At 49.5% G+C, this 19,854-nt stretch overlaps 1 protein-coding gene across 4 annotated transcripts in view; it reads left to right on the forward strand.

Moving 5' to 3' along the window:
* The window catches only part of ZHX3 (zinc fingers and homeoboxes 3), a 50,401-nt gene that overhangs the window by 24,768 nt on the left and 5,779 nt on the right, over positions 1–19,854 (forward strand). The window contains exons 3-4 of one of the 4 annotated variants that reach the window (XM_037402543.1): positions 9,715–10,362; positions 15,425–18,360. In XM_037402543.1, coding sequence (XP_037258440.1) covers positions 15,585–18,360 — 2,776 coding nt within the window. In that variant the 5' untranslated portion in view covers positions 9,715–10,362; positions 15,425–15,584. The other 3 variants (XM_037402545.1, XM_037402544.1, XM_037402542.1) reach the window with 3 other exon arrangements.

A 19,854-nucleotide genomic window follows, 5' to 3' on the forward strand; every position in this document is an offset into this window, starting at 1 on the left:
GGTAAAAATGCTCCCGGGGAATATCTGACTCTCCAGAAGTAACACAAATATGGATACCTGTATTCGCCTGTGTCATATAGCTGGGTTTAACGGCTTGTGCAGGCTGTTGAGAAGCACCCCGAAGCAACTTAGCAGCAGATTGTAAATTGGGGCCAGCTCTTTCATCTTTGGTGGGAATATCTGTCATATGAAATTTGTATCACACCGTGGCCCAGAGAATCCATCCATCCATCCCTTTTGGACAGAAGCTTTTCTTTCAACTCTGTTCTGCCCTTCCCAAACCCCAAAAGCTTTCCTCTTCAAGGTATCTGGAGTTAGTGACATGCCAGGTGGGATGCTGTGAGGCTGGGCAGCTGGCAGTGTGTGCTCTCCAGGAGAGGATAAGAGGCTGGAGCTGCTTCTAGACCAGGGGGTTGCAAAGCTCAGACTGCAGGTAGGTCTGCCAGCTGTTCCCTCAGACTCTGCCTCTAGCTGGGAACCCTCCTGGAGTAAAACTGTATCTTAAAGAGCAGGACCCACACTGGTAAAAGGGAAGAAATCAACCTGTTGATGTAAAGGATGTGGTATCTTTAAGCACTCCTGTCTAACCACCTTCTTTTCCCATTGCATGGTTTGTGTGGTCCTCATGGTGGGACAGCACACATTTAAGGCTGTGGACTTTTCCCGAAGTTGTGGGTCTTTTAATCGTTCAAGCTGCTTTCTGTACTGGGGAGGGTAAGCTCCAGGCTGGCGTGTATGTGTGTGGAAGATCACGCAGATGTGTGACTTCTGGGAGCCTTCAGAGTTGTCTCTTGGAGGATATTGGAGCTCTGGAGAGAGGTTCAGCAAGTGTCTCATGGGGACAATCAAAAATGCCATGGAAATAACCACTGGCAGAGGAGAGGAGGGATGAGGAGAAAATGCCAGGCAGCAAGGGGGGAGGCTGGTAGCAGTTTCCTAAGGTAAGTGATCTGCCGTGAACCATTTCAGAACACCTGCGTGTTCTGGGGGACAGGCAAGTGGGACCTGTGTATCCTCCTGGGAGCAGCCCTTGGCTGGTGGGCAGCTGCAGTCCCACGGCACCTTGCCCAACACGGCAGCTCGAGTGATTTGAAAGGCAAAGGTACTTTCTTTACTAGCAGCTTTTCACCACTCGTTAGCACTTGCCAGGTAGTGACGAGACTTGCCCCATTTTAGAAGGGGAGCGAGGATGAAGGGTGCGGATAGGAGCAGCTGGCCTTGAGTTTTGGGGGCTGCCCCTAGCAGTTGCTGAGTCCTTTAGGTGTGAAAGCAGATGGTCTAGAGGAACCTTAAAAACAGTGGGAGTATGGCTCTGCGGTGCTTTGGATAGTGCTGCAAACCACTTTCCCAGCTGTCACTGGAAGGTACGTACAGTTTTACAGCATTAATCCATGGAGAGCTCACTTCATGAACCCTCTCGCTCGGCAGCTCTGCCTGATCCTGGCCGCTTGGGCGAGCAGCCTGACTGACGCAAGGACTTGTGTGATTGATTTTAAGAACATGAAGAACATCGTGGGTTTCACTGTGAAGCTGCCTCATATGCTCCTAGCTTAACTGAGGACGAGTCCCACTGAGTGAACTCTTCCTCTCCGTGCTCCCCTGATGCTGCAGGCATCTATTCGCTTAATCTTTTGCCGGCAGGTGATTATGGGCTTGTGTGTGGAGGGAGTTCCTGCTGTCCTGAGCTTTCTCCAGTGTGACACGCTGTCATTTTGGTGCAATATCATTAAGCTGCTTCCAAGTCTGCTCTCTCCCAGCCCAAGGAAGAAAGCTGGTGCCTGGAGGACCACATTCTGCTAATGTGAATATGGTTTGGACTGCTGCCCTAGAAATGAAAGGCTCCATCATGCCATTAGTAAGCCCCCAAGCCAGCTGGTCGTCCCCATTCCTGTATTTGCAGACTACCTGCTGACACAGCATAAATGTTATTTTTACATTATCGTCCCCTGTGCTGACTCCTCCTGCAGTTTAGTTCATTCTGCTGTTTTCTTAGTTATGTTAAACAGAGTTAATAATGTATAGTCTGCCATTCATCCTAATGATGCTGGTGAATGTTTTACACTGGTTCATTTATTTCTGAAAAAAAAGGAGGAAGTCTTGATCTTTGTTTCTCTCAGATTATAACATAGGCCGTGATACTTTTGGTGGTGTAAATCAGGAATATTTATGTTATCCATGGTACACTTTGCCATGAGAACTTTTCCATGTGTGGTTGAAATGCTGGGCAATTTTAGATTCCAGAAAGGCAGCTTTTCTCCAAAGGCTTCAAGTTAAATCAGTTCTTATGATGGAATGAGAGCCTTCAAATAGGCAAACTGATTTTTTTTATTTTTACTGAGTCTTATTTCATTTCATTCCTTGGTTTATTCCTGCATTCCTATGGAAGGATGTCGTTCCCATCCTGCTAGTCCTGCACCCAGTCTTGTCTAACTCACGGAATTGTTTGCGAAGGGTGGCATGGCTTCAAGAGGGCAAAATGGAGCAGTCGGCTCTCCTTTAAGCAGCATAACGATAGAAAACAGGCACAAATCCTTTCCCTGTTTTCCCTTTATGTCACCTGTCTGCACATCTGATTTGGGCAAATAAAGCAGCTACTAATAAACTCTTATTTGCTGTTGTCACAGGAAGGGCCAAAAAGTCCTGGGACCAGTCTACATTTATGGCTTGGATTTTTTTTCTTTCTTTTTTTTTTTTTTTAGTAATTCGTGTGGGTTTTTGAAAGGAATATTACTCAACAGTCTCTGTAAATTACACAAGTGCCAGAAAGCTGCTCTGTACCCGTGCAACAGCAGGCTGTAGGAAACAGGAGCTCAGTACTGATAGGCAGCCTCGCCTGTCTGGTGAAGAATTGATGGAAACGCTTTGCTGGGAGTGAGAGGTTGGCCCAGATGTCCTCATTCTGCAAAGGGAGCTGTGCAGAGCTCTTTGGAAAAGCAAGAGTCTTGTTCCCTCAAGGTGAGCCAGCACCTGCTTGTGGGGATGGGACCAAGGTTTCTCCCACTCGGACAGAGAATATGGGAGCAAGAGCCAAGCACACGTGGCCGGAACCCTTGGGGTTGGCACATCGTTGTCAAAACCCAGAGCTGCTGCTGTCCCCCACGGGACCGTCCTAAGCAGGGACTGGGGCAGTGAGGTGGTAGCAAGCCTCTCTGCACTAGTATGAACATAAAATACTTAGAAAACTCATCCAATACAGCTATTGGAGATACACTACTAACTTCACACCTGGCTGCACGCACAGAAAGCGGGGAGTTCCTGGGGTTGTGGTGTCTGTGGGTGTATTTTTGAAGCCTGTGGCCAAGACCTGAAGATTGGTTTGGTACGGCATGGCAGTAATTGGGCAGTATTTGCATAATGATAGTAATTTCCTTGTTCTTATTTCCGGAATTTGGTTTACAAGACCATGCAGCAATGTGACTTAAAGCTGTAAGTATTTGTCTTTGTTGGCAGTTGGAAATGTAATATTAGCTGTGACTCTTTACAGAAATAAGTGTTCAGTGTTGGAGCTAAATTGAATAATATGGTGGTGTTTGTATCTTAATCTTCCAAATAGCTCTCTTAAGTTCGCTCCATTGATGTCTGAAAGGCTTAAAAATAATAAACTCTATTGTGTAGAGCTTTGAATACAGAGTGCAGGCTTAGTAATTGCTGGCGGTTCATGGGTAGACTCGCTAACACATGGCAAGGAAGCAATTCTCCCAGCATGCCTGATTTTTTTTAAAAAGAATCTCCTCCTATCAAGGCCTTGTGAGCCACAAATTGCTGAGTACATCAATATTTTGAATAAAGGCTTGCAGGAGACCTCAGTCCAAAACCCCAAAACCCTTTACTTGGGCCATCGTGCCATTTAAAAACACCTCTTGTTTTCCTCATCAGTCTGCTGAAAGCTGTTTCCATCCCCAGCTGCCGAGCAGGGTAGGTGGAGTGGGTTGGGGAGCTCATCTTCCAGCCAGCGAGACCCCGCCGGCTGCCTGTCGGCAGGGAGCTGAAGTCCAGAGCCCCTGTCCCCTGCAGAAGGTAACAACCCAACTCCCAACCTTCTGCCCTTCAGAGGAAGGGGCAAAAAAAGCCACATACCGGGTGGGTTGGATTTTTTAAAATGGTGTTCAAAAAATGAGGTCCCTGGGGAATCGAGTGTCAAAGGGAGAGCTCTGAAAGCAGGGGTCAGGCTTTGCTGGGTTTTCTTAGATGTCCCCTGCGTCCTTGTGAATGAATTTTTAACCGAGGAGTTGCAGAGGGCAGCTAAGGGAAAGGCTGGTTAGACAGCAGGCGTGATTTAAAAAACAACCAAAAAACCAGGAGAGAGAAAGGAGGAGAACATTATTTGTTTATCGCAACTGTACTTGAAACTAATTTTAAATATCTGTCTTCTGAGAGTAAGGAAATTCCTTTAGCTTCCAGCAGTAAATAACTGGGATGCTTACAGCTCACAGCTGACCTACAGAGGATGGTGAGTTTTCAACTAAAAAAAATAATTGACTCTCCAGTAAGGACAATCCATTCCAAGTGTCACTAAACAGCTGGAGGAAGAGTCTGGACAAGCACGGTTCATATCACAAATAACCTCTGAACTTTGAACTTCGTTCTGTGTCCCTGCGTACTGTCCAGAGTGGCTTGACAAATGGTTTTGAACAAATAACAGTTTTCAAACCAGAGAGCGAATGACAAGTAGTATGTTTGGCTGGCAGGTGCACGATTTGGATGCCTGGATCTTGCCCATGGAAATATCAAATAAAATCCCAAATCCATTTTTCTCTTACTATCAATCCCAAAAGAAATGGTGAATGTTTCAGAGCAAGGGAGAAGGTTGTGTCCTGTGAGCTCTCGGCTGTCAGCAGATGAGGGTTCAGCAGCAGGGACGATGTCGTTCTCCATGCCCGTTCTTCTTGGCCGCTGAGTGGTGGAGCACCTCTTAGCTGTGGCGAGGGCTTCTGAAGCTCGGCTTCTCATCAGGCATGTCTTAGCAAAGAGTTTGGCCATTAGGATGCTGAGCCCTCTCAGTGGTCCGCCCTTCGCTGTGTCAGCAGGACCTGCTGGGAAGTGGGGACTTCGGGAAGTCTGTCACTTATGTAGGTACTAAAAAGGAGCTGGACTTCTTTTGAAAATGGTGTTCTAGCCGAAGGAGCTGAACACTTGCCAGTCTGACCATATGCTTCTGAAGGTCTTGTGGTTCAGCGCTTTAGGCCAGGGTACTGTCTATTTAAGGCAGTGGAAGAAAACCCTGTGCTACTCCTGCAGAGCAGGTATGTGAACTGTAAGCATCAGGACCAAATGGTAGTTCTAGAATTAGATGGTGTCCCTGATTTCCCTCTTCAGTTTTAAGTGGATGCAGCGTTCTTCACTTACAGTCTCAACTGTTGTGTTGCATTGTTGTATGGGGTTGAACATCTGCCCCTTCCAGCCACAAAAGTGGCTCTGTTCCAGTGGTGGGTGGTTTCTTTCTATTCAGGGATCCTCTGAGGCCTGGAAAAGCTTGAGTATTAGGCATTGCATGCTGTCAACTGTTGCAGATCCCCTTGGCTCCCCTTCTTCCAACATCTGCAAGGCCAGAATTGGCCATCTTGGTTTGTCCACGCACAGTGCATAGCACAGAAAGACCCTAACCCTACCAGCCACTGCTGAGCAGGGAGTGGGACCTCACCAGGAACCTGTCCATCCACTGCCAAAAATGCCTCTAGAAGAGGAGAGGGAAGACCTGTCACTAGCTCCCTGGGGAGGGCTGTGCTGCTGGGACCACAGTGCTGGGCTCCTTCTCCACCCACAGCACCCTCGCTAGTGAATGCTTGTCCTCCACGCCACAGCTCTGCTTTAGCGGTGGTGTCCTGCTGCATGGCCGGGAAAGGAGCAGGCAGAGCAGCCGCGGCACCAGCAAATCTCTGCAGGAGTCCCTTGCACCACGTTAAAAATGGCTGGGATGCTACAGCAGAGGGGCAAGGTGCCAGTCCCACGCAGGTCTCTCAGCCCAGTATTTCTTTCCCCCAGCATTGTGTGCAGGTGATTGACTGGCGTTTGCTTGGCAAAAGCCTTTTGAATATTCATTTGGCTGGCGGGAGATGAGAGTATGGTAGCTCCTTGAAATCAGCTTGGGGAGGGGAGGCAAATAAGACTGCCTTTTTCTTGCTGCTAGTGCTACTTGAACTCTCTCAAATGCATACTTCACAGGGATAAATGATTGCAGAGACCTCAGCCTACCTAACAAGCCTGCACTTGTAAAGCAAAAATTATAGTGCCTGCATACTTGCCATCCTCATTCAAAAGCCCATTCCTCATTAATATCGCTTTATACATATTATTGCAGCTCGAAATGCCATTCCTCTTCTCCCCACCCATTTCCTTGACTGGCTGTGACATACAGGAACTACACCCAGTGCTTGACTCGCCTCTCCTGACCTTTTGTAACTTGGCTCCAAACTCCTTTTTTTGGGTCTTTTGCAAAACACTGTCAGAAGGGAAAAATCCTTTGTTAAAACACAGCCAACTCCTGCCTCAACGTGGAACAGTTTGTTCTGCTAAAAGAATGAGCCAGTTCAGTGAGCAGAAAAACATTGCCATAAACCAGTGGACTCAATAAGCTGCAAAAGCCATCGACTGCGCTCAAGGTCTGAAAGGACGACTCTGAGGCAGGATCCACAGGGGATGAGGAAAAAAAAAATATATAAAAAAAATCCTCGATCCTGACCTGCCAAACCCCGTTTCCTTGCTTTCAGCCCAAGTATTTTGCAGTTGTCTTTTTGATTATAGCAACCGTAAGTGGGGGAATGGGAGCTGATGCTGGGCCAGAACGTAGCGCAGCTCTTGAAGCTAGCATGTTGTAAAGGGCATGGTGGATGAAGTCATCCGAAAATGCTCCACTGGGAAGGGGCTGCAGCACTCTGCTGCTCTTCAGTCTGTGCTGCAGAGGATCAGCTCCAGCACCCTACATTTGCTGTCTGGTACTATTTAGTAGGTTGGTTTAGTCCTTCCCACCCATATCTTGTTTTAAAACTCTGGACACTCTTTACTTCCCTGGAATTGCTGCAGGTCTGTCCCTTACGGGGCTGCTTGGTAACTGGTGGTCAGCCCGTCTTCAGTGTTTCTTCATTGCACAAGGGACTTGGATGCTCAGTGAGAAAACCATGTGACCCTCTAGCAAGCTTTTGGGTTTGTGGTTCTGCAGCAGGATCGTTTCAGTGCTGGTATAAAAGCTGATGCTGGTGTTCTTTTAACAACAAACGTGCTAGCATCTAGAGCTGTGGTTCCCAAATTTGGGTGGTGGCCCCCAGATAGGGTCAGCCATATGGAGGTGGATGTGCAAACCTTGAGATGGGGTTCTGAGCAGAAGTGCTTCAGAAACATGGGCTCAGAGGCTTCCCCCAAAATGACTCCTTGGGACTGGGCAGGCTGCAGCAGCGCTGGGAGCACGGTGGGCTTCTGTGTTTTGTGTGCCCTGTTGCCACTGAGCACTTGTGAACTTCTCACCAGCTTGGCCAAGCATTTCCTGCTGATTTAAAAGACTTAAGTATCCTTGTCAGAAATTTAACGTGGACCAAGATCTACCTCTGGTTCTCATTTTGCTTTGGGAACTGGGTGTCTTTACTCTGAGCTTCCCAATAGTTTTTTAGCTTGGAGCCAGTTCAGTAATTTCAGATAATAAAAATATGAAGAAGTATATTTTAGGTGTAACCTAACCCTTTTCACTTGCATTCCAATGGGCTGCATCTGCCAAAGCTGGTCTTGCTCTACCTAAAGGGTGATGCTTGGTAATGAGCTCTAGGCGTGGGATCGCAAGGTGTGTAGCAAGTCTGAACGTGGGGTGGCAGAATATTACGGACCTGTGTGGGGCCGTTGGAGGTGCCTGTGATCAAGCTGCAATTGCAAACAGATCCCTGGCAGTGCAAGCAAAAAGAAAACCTCCTGGAGAAGGCACAAGGGGGTGAAACTGGAGCTCCTGTGCATTTATAAACATGGTCAATGTTCTCATACTGTTCCGTTCAGGCACAAACCAACCCGCTGGTATTCACCAGCTGAGTGCGAGGTGATGGGAGACCCAGATACCAATGAGCTGAGGGACTTCTTGAAGCTCCGTTAATGCTATCTGGTGTCCTCTGCTGGTAGCATTAACCTGTTAACCTTAGAGCTGGCTCTGTCGAGAGATGATTATCTGTCTGCTGGACCTTTTCCTTTTGGGGGAATGCCAGGAATGTTTTGCAAGATGGACAAAATGTGAGGATTGAAGCTATGGAGGTGGGTCCCTGGGATGCTGGGACTGTGAACCCTGCTAAGGTAGTGTAACTTGGAGCAAATCTGTAATGAAGCCTCTATGCCAAAACAGATTATTATTTTTTTGGAAGATGTTAATGGTATGATTGCATAACGGTTTATTTTGTGCTTGATCAAATGGATGAGGGCAGAGGAAAAGGAGTGAATTAATGTTAGTGATGTTCAAACAGAAGCACGCAAAGCTCTGAGGGATGATCAGTGGTTTTGTTTTGATGTGTGTTGTTTTTTTTTTTTTATTATTCCTGACGTTCTCCTGAAATATAGCACGCAGGCTTGTCTCTAAGGGGGGCACATTGCCAATAGTCTAAAGGTTATATTATCCTAGTGACCTATTTTTATACTTTAATCGCATTCTGTTTCAGCCACCCCTTTCTAGCCTTCCATCTCACACAGTTTTGTGCTCATCTGGAAAAAAAAAAAAAAAAAAAAAGCAGAGATAATTACCATTAGTCCCTGAGTGCTAAGGCAGCAAGCCAGCCTCTACCCAGGTAACGATGGCAAAGGCGAGTTGCTGCTGTTATGGAAGCACGAGAGCAATCCAAAAACACAGCTCGTAAATGGGTGATGACTTGAAACGGGGCGATGAGGAGTGTCGCAGGGCAGAGGAGAAAGGCAAATTTTAAATGGAGAAGTACAGCAGTTTGTAGAAGGGTGAAATTTTAATGAATAGCTCTGTTTAACTAGCCTAAATGGAAAAGACGCTTTTCTACTCTGGGCCTGCCAAGTAATGGAGAATGAATACGATTGTTCGGTCAACCAGCTTCCCCTGCCTTTAGACTGTACCCGCGTTTTCAAAGCCAGGCTTAAGCTACAAAGCACCCTGACCAGTCGACATAAAGAGAAATTGTTCCTTAATACAAATGTTGACTGTGATGCTGCTTGAAGCTCAAAACTGCTGATATTTCTCTGTGTGTTTGTACATTTGTGCAGTGCAAAATAATAAGATATGAAGAGGCTTTTCTTGCCTGCGTGGCTTCTCTTGGGTTGCGTTTATTTTATTGCTGGTTGCTTTCCTTGCTCTTGTTGAGAGCACCTGAATTTTGAGTGCGCGCAGTGTTAGTGTGGTAGAAATCTACTCTGGAGGGGCAAATCTCATTAACTGTTCATTCATGGGAACTTGCAGTCCCGTATGGGATTAAACCCCAAGAGAATTAAGTGTGTCACAACCTTCATCTCGGTTGTGGACCAGGCTCTGGGTGGCAGATGGTACCTACAGGTGCCAGCCTTAGGCGAGGGCATGGCGTGAAGATGTGCACGGGAGCCAGGGTGATGCTCTGCTGCTGGCATTTTTAGGCTGCTGGAGATGGTCCCATCCCGTGACTTCCCTTCCAGCTGCAGGCTTTGCAGATTTACTCAGGGAGGATGCTGAACCCCAGCTAGCTGGGTTGTACAGCCGCAGACTGGGAACAGAGGAGCTCAGCCCTGCCAAATCTTGCCTTTTCTTCTCTGTTACAGAGCCATGCTGGCGCAACTAAAAGAGAGGTCCTGTCTGCGCTCGGGAAATTGGGATTTGCTCTGGAGAGGTGGGCTGTTCCCTCTAACTGTGTCTGTATTGAATCACAGGGATGTAGCCTGGAGAGGTCTTTGCTGAGTTGCTGGAGCATGTCCATCCATATAGCTTGTCCATGGGATGGATTAGCAATAGCTGCCCTATTCCTGGCAGGGAACTGTGTCCCTGTCCCTGAAGCCTGTTGGTGATGCTGCTGCATGCCCTCTCCCTGTGTTTCGTTATGCTTTTGTTGTAACCAAAACCTGTGACTCCAAGTCCATGGCGATGAAACCCAGGTGAGAGCTAGTGTCAGTGTCTGGCTGGGGAACGAGCCTTTGCCCCTTCTCACCTGGGTCTAGAAAATGCAGGAGTCTCCAGCCTTCCTCTCCTGCCAGCCTGCACCAGGCATGTTTTGGCAATAAATTAATAAAACTGGTAAAACCCCTGTATGATTTCTCATGAACAGACTCCAAATGCAGAACAAGTGTTAATGCCCAGCCCCAGGACTACCGTGGCTGGCAACAGGGGCAGTCGTGGGGCTGTGCCCCATGTACGCCTGCACCCTGCACTCGCTGCTGCGTGGACCTGTTTGTCCTCCTCTCCCCAGCACCCAGGTAAGTACACCCGGTCCCAGGCTATGGAGCTGGCACCCAGCTCTGCCCAGAGCAGACTGGGAGGCTGCCATGCTGGGGAGGACCTGCTGTGAAGCACGGTGGGATGCTTGGTGGTTGGAAGGGGAAGGTGGCTCAGCCCATGTGTCTGGGTGCTGCAGAGAGCACCCACTCATTTGTGCTGCCCACAGGGATCTTTTATTTACTGGTCTTTACTTGCTAATTACCAGCGGGGAGTTGGGAAGTCGTGTGTGGGCTTCCCAAAGATAGATGTGCATCTTCTGGGCTTAGCTGGAGGTAGAGCCTAAAGGGGAGAGACAAAAACTCTTAAACATCAATGTTTTTTTCCTCCTTTGATTTTTTTAATATTTTTTTTTCTTTTTCACCCCCCATATTATACTATCAGCTGGGGCCTGCAGAGTTTCAACTTAAAAACAAACCGCTATTATTTAAAGTGCCAATATTGTACTTGGCTTCCTATGAGGCAGAAACATCACCTTTGTCTCTGACCTGGGGAGTGTGTCTGCCTGCCTAGCAGGACTGCAAATGTTGAGAAAACTGTTATTTTACTTCTATTTTGGTGTCAATTTTTTTTTTTTGACTGAGCATTCACTCTTCAGCAGAACTGCATCAAACACCAGAGGCCACAGGAGAGGACGTAGCCATCCTATATGTCCGCATGGAGCCTTGTCCCCTGGGTGGGCACCCAGGAGCTGGGCTGGGCTGGGGCAGAGAAGGGTGGCTGTCCTGTTGTCCCCATGCCTGGGTGGTGGGACCGGAGCTGCTGTGCCTGGCTATGCACTGGCTGGCTGGTGGTACTGCCTGGTGGGTTTTCTGGTTGTTGTTTCTAGGCGAGGTTTGCAAAAGGTCGCAGAAATTAATCTTCTAACTGGGGACCTTGGCACTGCGTGGAATGAATGTTTTGCATTAACAACCTAACTCGTTAATTCACTGAAACATTTAAAACCAAACCAGTTATATCCAGCCAAGCTGGAAAAAGCTGAAAGTTCATACTCAGCAGTGCGGATTTCGAAACCTCCCTTTGTTAATCTCTGCAGAAGTAAATTTTCTGAAATTGCTAAGCTCACTTTGACCAGTCTCGGCATTGTTCTCCTCAGCCGGGGCAAAGCTGCTCTGTGGAGGGTTAGTGGTGTGTACCTGGACCTGCCGATGGGGATGGGAAGGCTCCTGTGCTGGGGAGGAAGGAGGGCTGGTACAGCAAGTGTTACAGGAGGAATGCTCGCAGCAGCATTGTAGGTTTTGGGTTGTCTCTAGCAGAAATGCTGTGTTATTTTCGTAGGTTGGGCTCCCAGATTTCACATCTTCCTCCTCTGTTACTATTTTCTGAATTGCTAGGGGTAGTACTTGTGCTCCTTGTACTGGTCTGTGAGCTGGGGCTGGGTCGCTGGCGTGGGGCTTGTGCAAAGGCTGGGCTGCTTGTCCCTGTCACAGGAGTGGGGTATGCACAGTTGTCTTGCTGTCGTATGAATGAACAAGCATCAGCCCCAGGCTCAGTTCCTGGTGCTTTAGATAGGAGAGAGACATACCCCCGGCCACGTGCTGGGCTGGGACCCAGCCTGGCCAAAGGAGCCTTTGGGCTGCCTTGCCTTCCAGCGTTAGTTTCTCTGGGAGCATCACCTGGGACAGAATCGGTTTGACTCTGCTTTAAGTCAGCTTTCCCTCAGATCTCCAACAGCAGTGGCAGGTTTAGGGGCACAGGTCATTTGACTTGCTTACTCTGCAACCTCACTATTAAATTAGCAGGTATAAATTAAATGGGAAGCATGAATTCAGGTACAATCCCATTGTCTTCCTGGCTGGCAGGTAGCTGTTCCATTCAACTAATGTCTCATTGCTCTAGTTAATCGTAAAATAATACATAGGAAATAAAGTTCTTCACACACGGCTGTACAGATTGGTCTGGGGCGTTTGCAGTGGTGGTACACTGAGCTCTGTTGTAAGCCTGTTTTTTAATTGATTAATTTTTCTGCTATTAATTTACCCTATCCATTAAAACAGCCTCACTTTAATGACGGAGAAATCGGTGAATTATCCATTCTGTTATATATTAGTGGTGTATTAAAGTATTAGTGCATTCCAGAAGGTGAGCAGTGAATAAAACATGCTCCGAACATGTGGTTATGCAACTGTTCTGTGGAAATGAAACGGACAAACAGTACACTTGATTAATTTTTTTTCCCAGTAAATTGGCACTGTGATTCAATTCCAGCTAAATTTGCAATCTGTGTTCTCAGGTGGCATTAATATTGGAGCCCCAGCAGGAGAGCTGTGGTGGCTGGGGCCGCTTTGATTGCATTTTTAACGAAAGTTGTCGGAGAGAGCATGGAGCTTGATGCAAATGTGCTGGTAAATGAAATGCAGAGCTTTTAGGTTCTCCGTAGGTGGGTCAGGCCATTCACATTTACCCAGGATAATAGTGACAGCATGCTCGGGAGGGGCGCTCCGTTAACATGGCACAGTGGGGGTCTTTGTGTACCTCCCTTGTTCTGTATCAAATTTACTCTGTTGACAGATAAAAATAATCCTTTCGATATCTGCAACTCCATGAACACTAGGTAAGCTCCGTCTGGGACTCGAGCTGTCTCAGTAATGGAGGCTCTGGAACTGCATCTCTCAGGAGTTTGCTGGAAACGAAAAAGCTTGCAGAGGGCTCACCAGTTTCTCCCTGGCCTGTGTTAGAGCTGCGGAATAAAATTAAGTAAGAATTCCCTTTTACCTTTTCTTCCCTGACATGAAACTCCTTTCAGCCTTTAAAGCTATGTTTTGTAGCCCTCAGGCTGGTCTTATTGTTGTTTTTTCCTAATTGATTCGACTTGGAAAGGTCATCGTACCCTGCTAGATTGTGTAATATTTAACTTAGCATCAAAAATGAGGATCTTGGGATTGGTGTCAAATGGATGCTGTTCCCCTCCGAATAGCAAAGCCCATTCATAGTCATCCAAGTATTCGACTTGTTAATGCTAATGACTAACTTTCTGGCCCTCTGCAGAGGGAAAGACTAACCACGAAAAGGTGGGATGAGAGTGGCATAAAGCAGGTATTGAGAGCGTGCAATTCGCACTGTCTAAATCCAGGTCACAGCTTTAATACCTTTTTTATTTATAGATTATTTTAAAAAATGTTATAATTTCTAGCTTTTCATGAAGCTTTAGCATAGCAAACAGCCTTTTCTGATGCCAAGTTCAGTGATGACTAACACTATTTACAGGACTGTTTTGTAATCTCAGATCAGCCCACATTAACGGGAAGTTACGTTTTCCCATCAGTCTTTTAAACGGTGCCTGAGAGTTGCTGAGGCCAGAATCGGCCATCCAGGCTCTCCTGTATGGAAAAAATGATGTCAGCTTTCAGAATGATTTTTTAAAGAATTTATAATTAAGTTAGGGAGGTCAGATTGTACTTCCTCCATTTGATTTTTTTGCATTAGGACCTTTCATTCCTCTGTTCTAAAAGCTACCGACAAAAATAAGCAGAGGAGGTATTGCATAAGCACCACAAAGTCATTTGCCTGATCTGCATTTCTCAGTGCATGAGATCAGCTCAGAATATCTGATATGAGAAAGCTACTGGTGCACAACTGCTGTAACTGATAGGAGTTACCACTGTGAGTCATCTGGTAGGATGGTAAGTTGTTGTTTTTTTTTAAGTTCAAGTTTTTATGAGTGTTTTTATAAAGCTCCGTCGCTGTTACTGTAAATCCCAGGAAAATCTGGCACAGAGTCTTTGTAATGTGAATCAGTGTGTCCATATGCTTCCAAGTGACCTTGCAATCTGGAAAAATACTGTTTTATCCCTGTGTTTAAAAGAAAAAAAAAGCAGAGTTGTTGTCTAAAAGGTTGACAGAGGGGTTAAGGCAGAGGTGTTGCACCCTTCGATGTGCTGCCTTCCTTGTCTTTGGGACCTGTCAGCAGGCAAGTGGCTCCTGGTTTCAGCTACAGCAGACAGCTTTGCTGCCCTCGGCCGTGATCTCAAGCACGGAGCATTTGCTGAAGCTACATCAGGCCAGGAATAAGATTGTGGCTAATGCCCCAGCTAGCTCTGGCTTTGTACAGGCCAGGGCAGTTTGGGAACTGCTTTAGCTTCAGGACAAAAAAAGAAGAAAAAAAAAAAAAAAAGAGAAAGTTGTTCCTTTTTTTTTTTTTTCCTTTTTTTTTTTTTTTTTTCCCTCCCCAAGTGCGACAGATTTCTGGTCACCCCAAGCCCAGCAAAATGAGCTTGCATTGCAGAGAAATTACACTTAGGAAATACCCGCAGTGCACTGAGTTGTGTGAATGCCCAAAGCTGCAAAGGTGGTGGGAGGGGAAGGCTGGGAGCCAGGAACATATGTGTGATGCTGCCCTTGAGTTTTGGGCCCTTACCTTCTCTTGCAGCTCCAGATGAAGACTCAACAGATGCTGTTAAAACAGTAATGAAGTGTGCATGGGGTGGGGAGGGTATCTCACAAATGCTTTGCAGGCTTGCTGAGCGAGGAGTGCTAAAATACGGGGACTGGGCTGCAGATGCCTTGCTCCCCGCGGCTCCAGGCATCTCTGCAAGCAGAGGCTTTTGGCACAGGCACGGTGCCTTGAGCTGGTGAGAAACTCCCCGACAGGATGGTTGAAAAATGCTGATTTTGAAGAAATTGAAATGTTCTGTGGGGAACGTGTTGATTTTTCATCAGGTTTTTCTGATGGAAAGCAGGCAGCTTTCCCAGGGTGACCCTGCCTGGTATTGCCTCCGACGCGCTGCTGAGCCAGGGAGCCCAGGCACTGCTCGGCCCATCGAAACACTGGTGAGGGGTCTTGGCAGGGCAGGCTGAAGGGGGATTTGGGTGGTTTTCCTCCTCAAATGAGAATTTGATGCGGGCAATAAGAAAGACATGTTTGTGTGTTCATTTTTAAACAGGTAACTCATAGGCTGTACGTGCTAAATCCAAGGTCAAGTTAAATTTTTCCAGCGAGAGAGGCTGAAAATGATTTATCGAGTAAAACAGTTAAATACCAGGACAGTTGTGCTTTGTCTAATGCCAAGGGAACTAACTCCTCCTCTTTCTCCTTGTCCTCAGGTTCAGTGGCAAATATGAACATTTGTCAACGTTTGACAACAACTCCTTGGGACGTCATGAAATTTCTGGAATCTAGGCCACAGAGCACTTGCAGCAGTGCTTTTTAAATTTGAATTTAAATTAAATGGAAGAAAAATAATAATCTGGATCAATCGTAGTGATGGCTAGCAAAAGAAAATCCACAACTCCCTGCATGATACCAGTAAAAACACTGGTGCTTCAGGAGACTGAACTGGATGCTGTAGAAGAGGATCGTGAAGGAACGCAACAAGATGCTCCTGTGGAAGGGCCAGCAGCTGGTGATACTGGTGCCAGTAACAGCAATAACGGAGCTTTGTCTAACGGGCACCGTGGTGTTGCAGATAGCGACACTTACATCTGTAAGTCTTGTGACTTTGGATCTCAAGACGTTCATCACTTCTTTGGGCACTTGGATTCTGAGCACTCAGACTTTAGCAAAGACCCTGCGTTTGCATGTGTTGCATGCAAGTTTCTGGCAAACAGCCATGAAGGGCTCTCTCACCACAATGCAGAGTCGCACGCTGGTGAAACGAGTTTTATCTGGAGGGTGGCTAAGCAAGACAATCACACAACTGTGGAGCAAAGTCTCTGCGAGGCCGCCAGCAGCCATGATCTGCCGGGAGAGGTTGCTGAAGAAGGGGCAGACGGTCAGTCTGAAATTATCATTACCAAAACCCCCATCATGAAGATAATGAAAGGTAAACCCGAGGCCAAAAAAATCCACACGCTGAAGGAGAATGTGTCAAGTCAGCTGGGCAGTGAGTCGGAGGCAAAAGACGGGGAGCATTCATTCCCAAACGGGTCTGTGCCAGCCAGCCAGCCCACTGCAGGTTCGACAAAATCATCTCATATAGCGAATGGCTCCATCATAGGAAACGTGCCTGTTCTGCAGGCGGGTGTTGCACAACTTGTGTCACTGCAACAGCAACCCCCGCTGCATCAGCAGCTACCTACGTCCAAGTCCCTTCCCAAGGTGATGATTCCCCTGAGCAGCATTCCCACATACAACGCTGCCATGGACTCCAACAGCTTCCTGAAAAACTCTTTCCACAAGTTTCCCTACCCCACCAAAGCTGAGCTCTGCTACTTGACCGTGGTGACGAAGTACCCAGAAGAGCAGCTGAAGATCTGGTTCACTGCCCAGAGGCTGAAGCAGGGCATCAGCTGGTCACCAGAGGAGATCGAAGATGCCAGAAAGAAGATGTTCAACACTGTTATTCAGTCTGTGCCGCAACCCACCATTACAGTTTTGAACACACCGCTGGTTGCGAATCCTGGGAGCGTACCCCATCTTATTCAGGCAACTTTACCAGGCCACGTGGTGGGGCAGCCGGAGGGGACGGGGGGGCTGCTGGTCACGCAGCCCATCATGGCGAACGGGTTGAAGGGCACTAGCTCCTCCTTCAGCTTGGCGGTGACTTCTGTCCCCAAGCCACAGCCGGTGGCACAGCACAGCACGGTGACCTCCAGCAACACGTCGGGGGTGAAAGTGGTCAACAGCGCCCAGTCGCTGCTCACTGCCTGCCCGGCGATCTCCTCGCAGACCTTCCTGGATCCCAACATGTACAAAAACAAGAAGTCCCACGAGCAGCTCTCAGCCTTGAAAGGCAGCTTCTGCAGAAACCAGTTCCCTGGCCAGGCCGAAGTTGAGCGGCTGACAAAAATCACGGGCCTGTCTACCAAGGAGATTCGAAAATGGTTCAGCGATAGGCGGTACCACTACAGGAACGTGAGAGGCGGCCGAGCCGTCTTCCCTGGAGACAGCGCTCTTGATTCCTTGTCTGAAATACCCTTCGATGTCTCACCCAGAGGAGCCGAGCTGAGCCCTGCAGCGGCGGTGGCCACGCCGGCCCCTCACCCCCCGCCGCGGCGGCAGTCATGGCACCAGGCGCCCGACTTCACACCCACCAAGTACAAGGAGCGGGCGCCGGAGCAGCTGAAGGCCCTGGAGAGCAGTTTTGCCCAAAATCCACTTCCCGCAGAGGAAGAGGTGAACCGCCTGAGGGGGGAAACAAAGATGACACGGAGGGAGATCGATAGCTGGTTCTCGGAGAGGAGGAAGAAGAAGGTGGCAGAGGAAAATAAGAAAGTGGAGGAGGCGGCTCGGCAGGAGGAGGAGGAGGTGGAGAATGGTGGTGGGGAAGGAGAAGACTCCTTGGATGAGCTGAGGGCCGCGGGCGAGAACGGCTCAGTCGACGCCTCTGGCAACAACCCCAACTCCATGGAGCGGAAAGTGAGTCCCATCAAAATCAACCTGAAAAACCTGCGAGTGACTGAGTCCAATGGCAAAGGCGAATTACCGGGGACCGGCGCAAATGAGAAAGGGGATGGCAGCTCCAGCAGACCACCCACCCCTCCAAAAACCAAACTGAACTTTAAAAAAACGGCCCAGCAGCGGCACCTGCTGAAGCAAATGTTCGTGCAGACCCAGCGGCCCACAAACCAGGAGTACGACGCCATCGTTTCCCAGACGGGTTTGCCACGGGCCGAGGTCATTCGCTGGTTCGGGGACAGCCGGTATGGCTACAAGAATGGGCAGCTGAAGTGGTATGAGAACTACAGGCGGGGGGTCTTCCCCCCGGGGCTGGTGGAGGTCAGCCCCGCTGGCCGGGAGGTGCTGGAGGACTACTACGAGAAGCACAAGGGGCTGCGGGAGGAGGACGTGCCCGGGCTCTGCGAGCGCTCCCACCTCAGCGCCCAGCAGCTCAAGGTGTGGTTCGCCGTGAAGGCGGAGGAGGAGAGCAGGGGGCCCGGCCCCGAGGAGGCCTGTGCCGGCAAGGCGGCGGGAAGCCGCAAAGGGCCGTGCGAAGCCAGCTCAGAGGTGTCGGAGAGCGGCGAGTCGTGGGAGCCGGGCGGCCAGGAGGGCAGCGCCGGGACCCCCGATGCCCCTGGCCCGCCGCCCGCTGCGCGGCTCGGTAAGGCCCCCGCCTCGGGCAGCGCCGGCCCTGCGGGAGGGTCTGGGCAAGCTCGGGGCACTGGGCGTTTGCCATTTGGGAAGCGGAGGCTTTAGGCAAGGGTTTAGTGTCCGGTCCTGCTGTTTGGGATTTAACTGAGGAAGCAGGGAGGAACTCCCTCTGGGAAAGGGGGGGCTAGGGAAGGAGGGTGAGGGAAGGTCTGGTGAGGTACCGCTGCCTGCCCCTGCCTGCCTTGGTCACTGGCTGCTGGCTCTGCTCAGAGGCCAAGTCCTGGCTTTATTTTAAACCCAAGTAAAACCAGCAGGAGTGCCTGGTCCCTTTACCCACCCCAGGGGAAGGTGGCCCTTGGGCTTACGCATGAAGGGGATGGGCGTTTGGGGAGTAAGAGGCCTGGCTGCTGTGTCCCATGCCACCAGCTCCTTCCGTGCTTCCCCCTGGCCTCGGGCTGCGGCCATAACCCCTGCCTGCCTGTGCGGGCAAGAGCCTCCTCCCTTCCCTCTCCCACCGCCAGCTCTCCAGATGTGAGCATCCTTGTTTGGCTTGTGGCAGGGCTTGGCTGATGAAGATGGAGGCTGCAAGGAGAGAGAGGACGTGGAGGACTGGTGTTTACGGCTGCTGGCCCTACCCCTCCTCCAGGACTCACTTTTGAAAGCCGTGTGCGTGTGCATGCGCGTGTGGAGGAGAGGAGAGCTGGTTTCCAAGCCCTCCGTGGGCTCTTCAGAAGTGCAGCTGGGGGCCGTTTCCTCCCTGGCGGGCTTCCCACCAGATGGGGATGGCCGAGCGCTGGCCCAGTCCCGCCGTGGGCTGTGCAGCCCCTCGACTGCTCCAGGCACGCAGCCCCTTGCTGGCGTGCTGGGCAGCTGGGATCTTCTCCAGCCGCACTGCCTTGCTTTGGAGCTTCCCCCCACACCTCTGCCGTGGCTGCAGGCCTTAAAAAAATAAATAAATTACAAAAATCAACTACAATTCATTGCTTCCCTCCCCCGTCTAATTTGGAGGAGGTGGAGGGTGGGTTCGCAGCTGCCCTTCTTGCATCTGAGAGGTCTGGATGTTGCCCCGTGCACTCTGCTGGGCAGCGGCTGCAGGAGGAGCGGTGTGGGGAAGGGTGGTGGGCCGGCTTTTGTGCCCATGTCACGGAGATGGCCATGCTATAGCACCCTCCGAGTGTGGCTTTATGCCACCCAGAGCGAGGTTGGCCCGTCACCCCTGATGGCACAGAGACAGGAGGTGCTCAGCAAGGGTGCATGGCTTTGGACCGCTGCAGGCTCGGTCCCTCCTTAGCCCTGCTGCTGGCCAAAGCCCAGCTCCACTCTCATGAGGATTTTGGGTTTCCTCTGAATGGAGCTAGCCATTCTCCACAGCTGACTTCATCAAGGCTCCCAATTTTGCCCATCCCAAGGCACTCCTGCACCCCTTCCTCCCCACCCAGCACCCCAGCTGGGTTGCAGGCCCCTGTGGTGAGCTGGCGTGTCTCTGACACCTCTGTTCTTTTTC

The sequence above is a fragment of the Falco rusticolus genome, chromosome 10, assembly GCF_015220075.1.
Source record: "Falco rusticolus isolate bFalRus1 chromosome 10, bFalRus1.pri, whole genome shotgun sequence".
Lineage (NCBI taxonomy): Eukaryota > Metazoa > Chordata > Aves > Falconiformes > Falconidae > Falco > Falco rusticolus.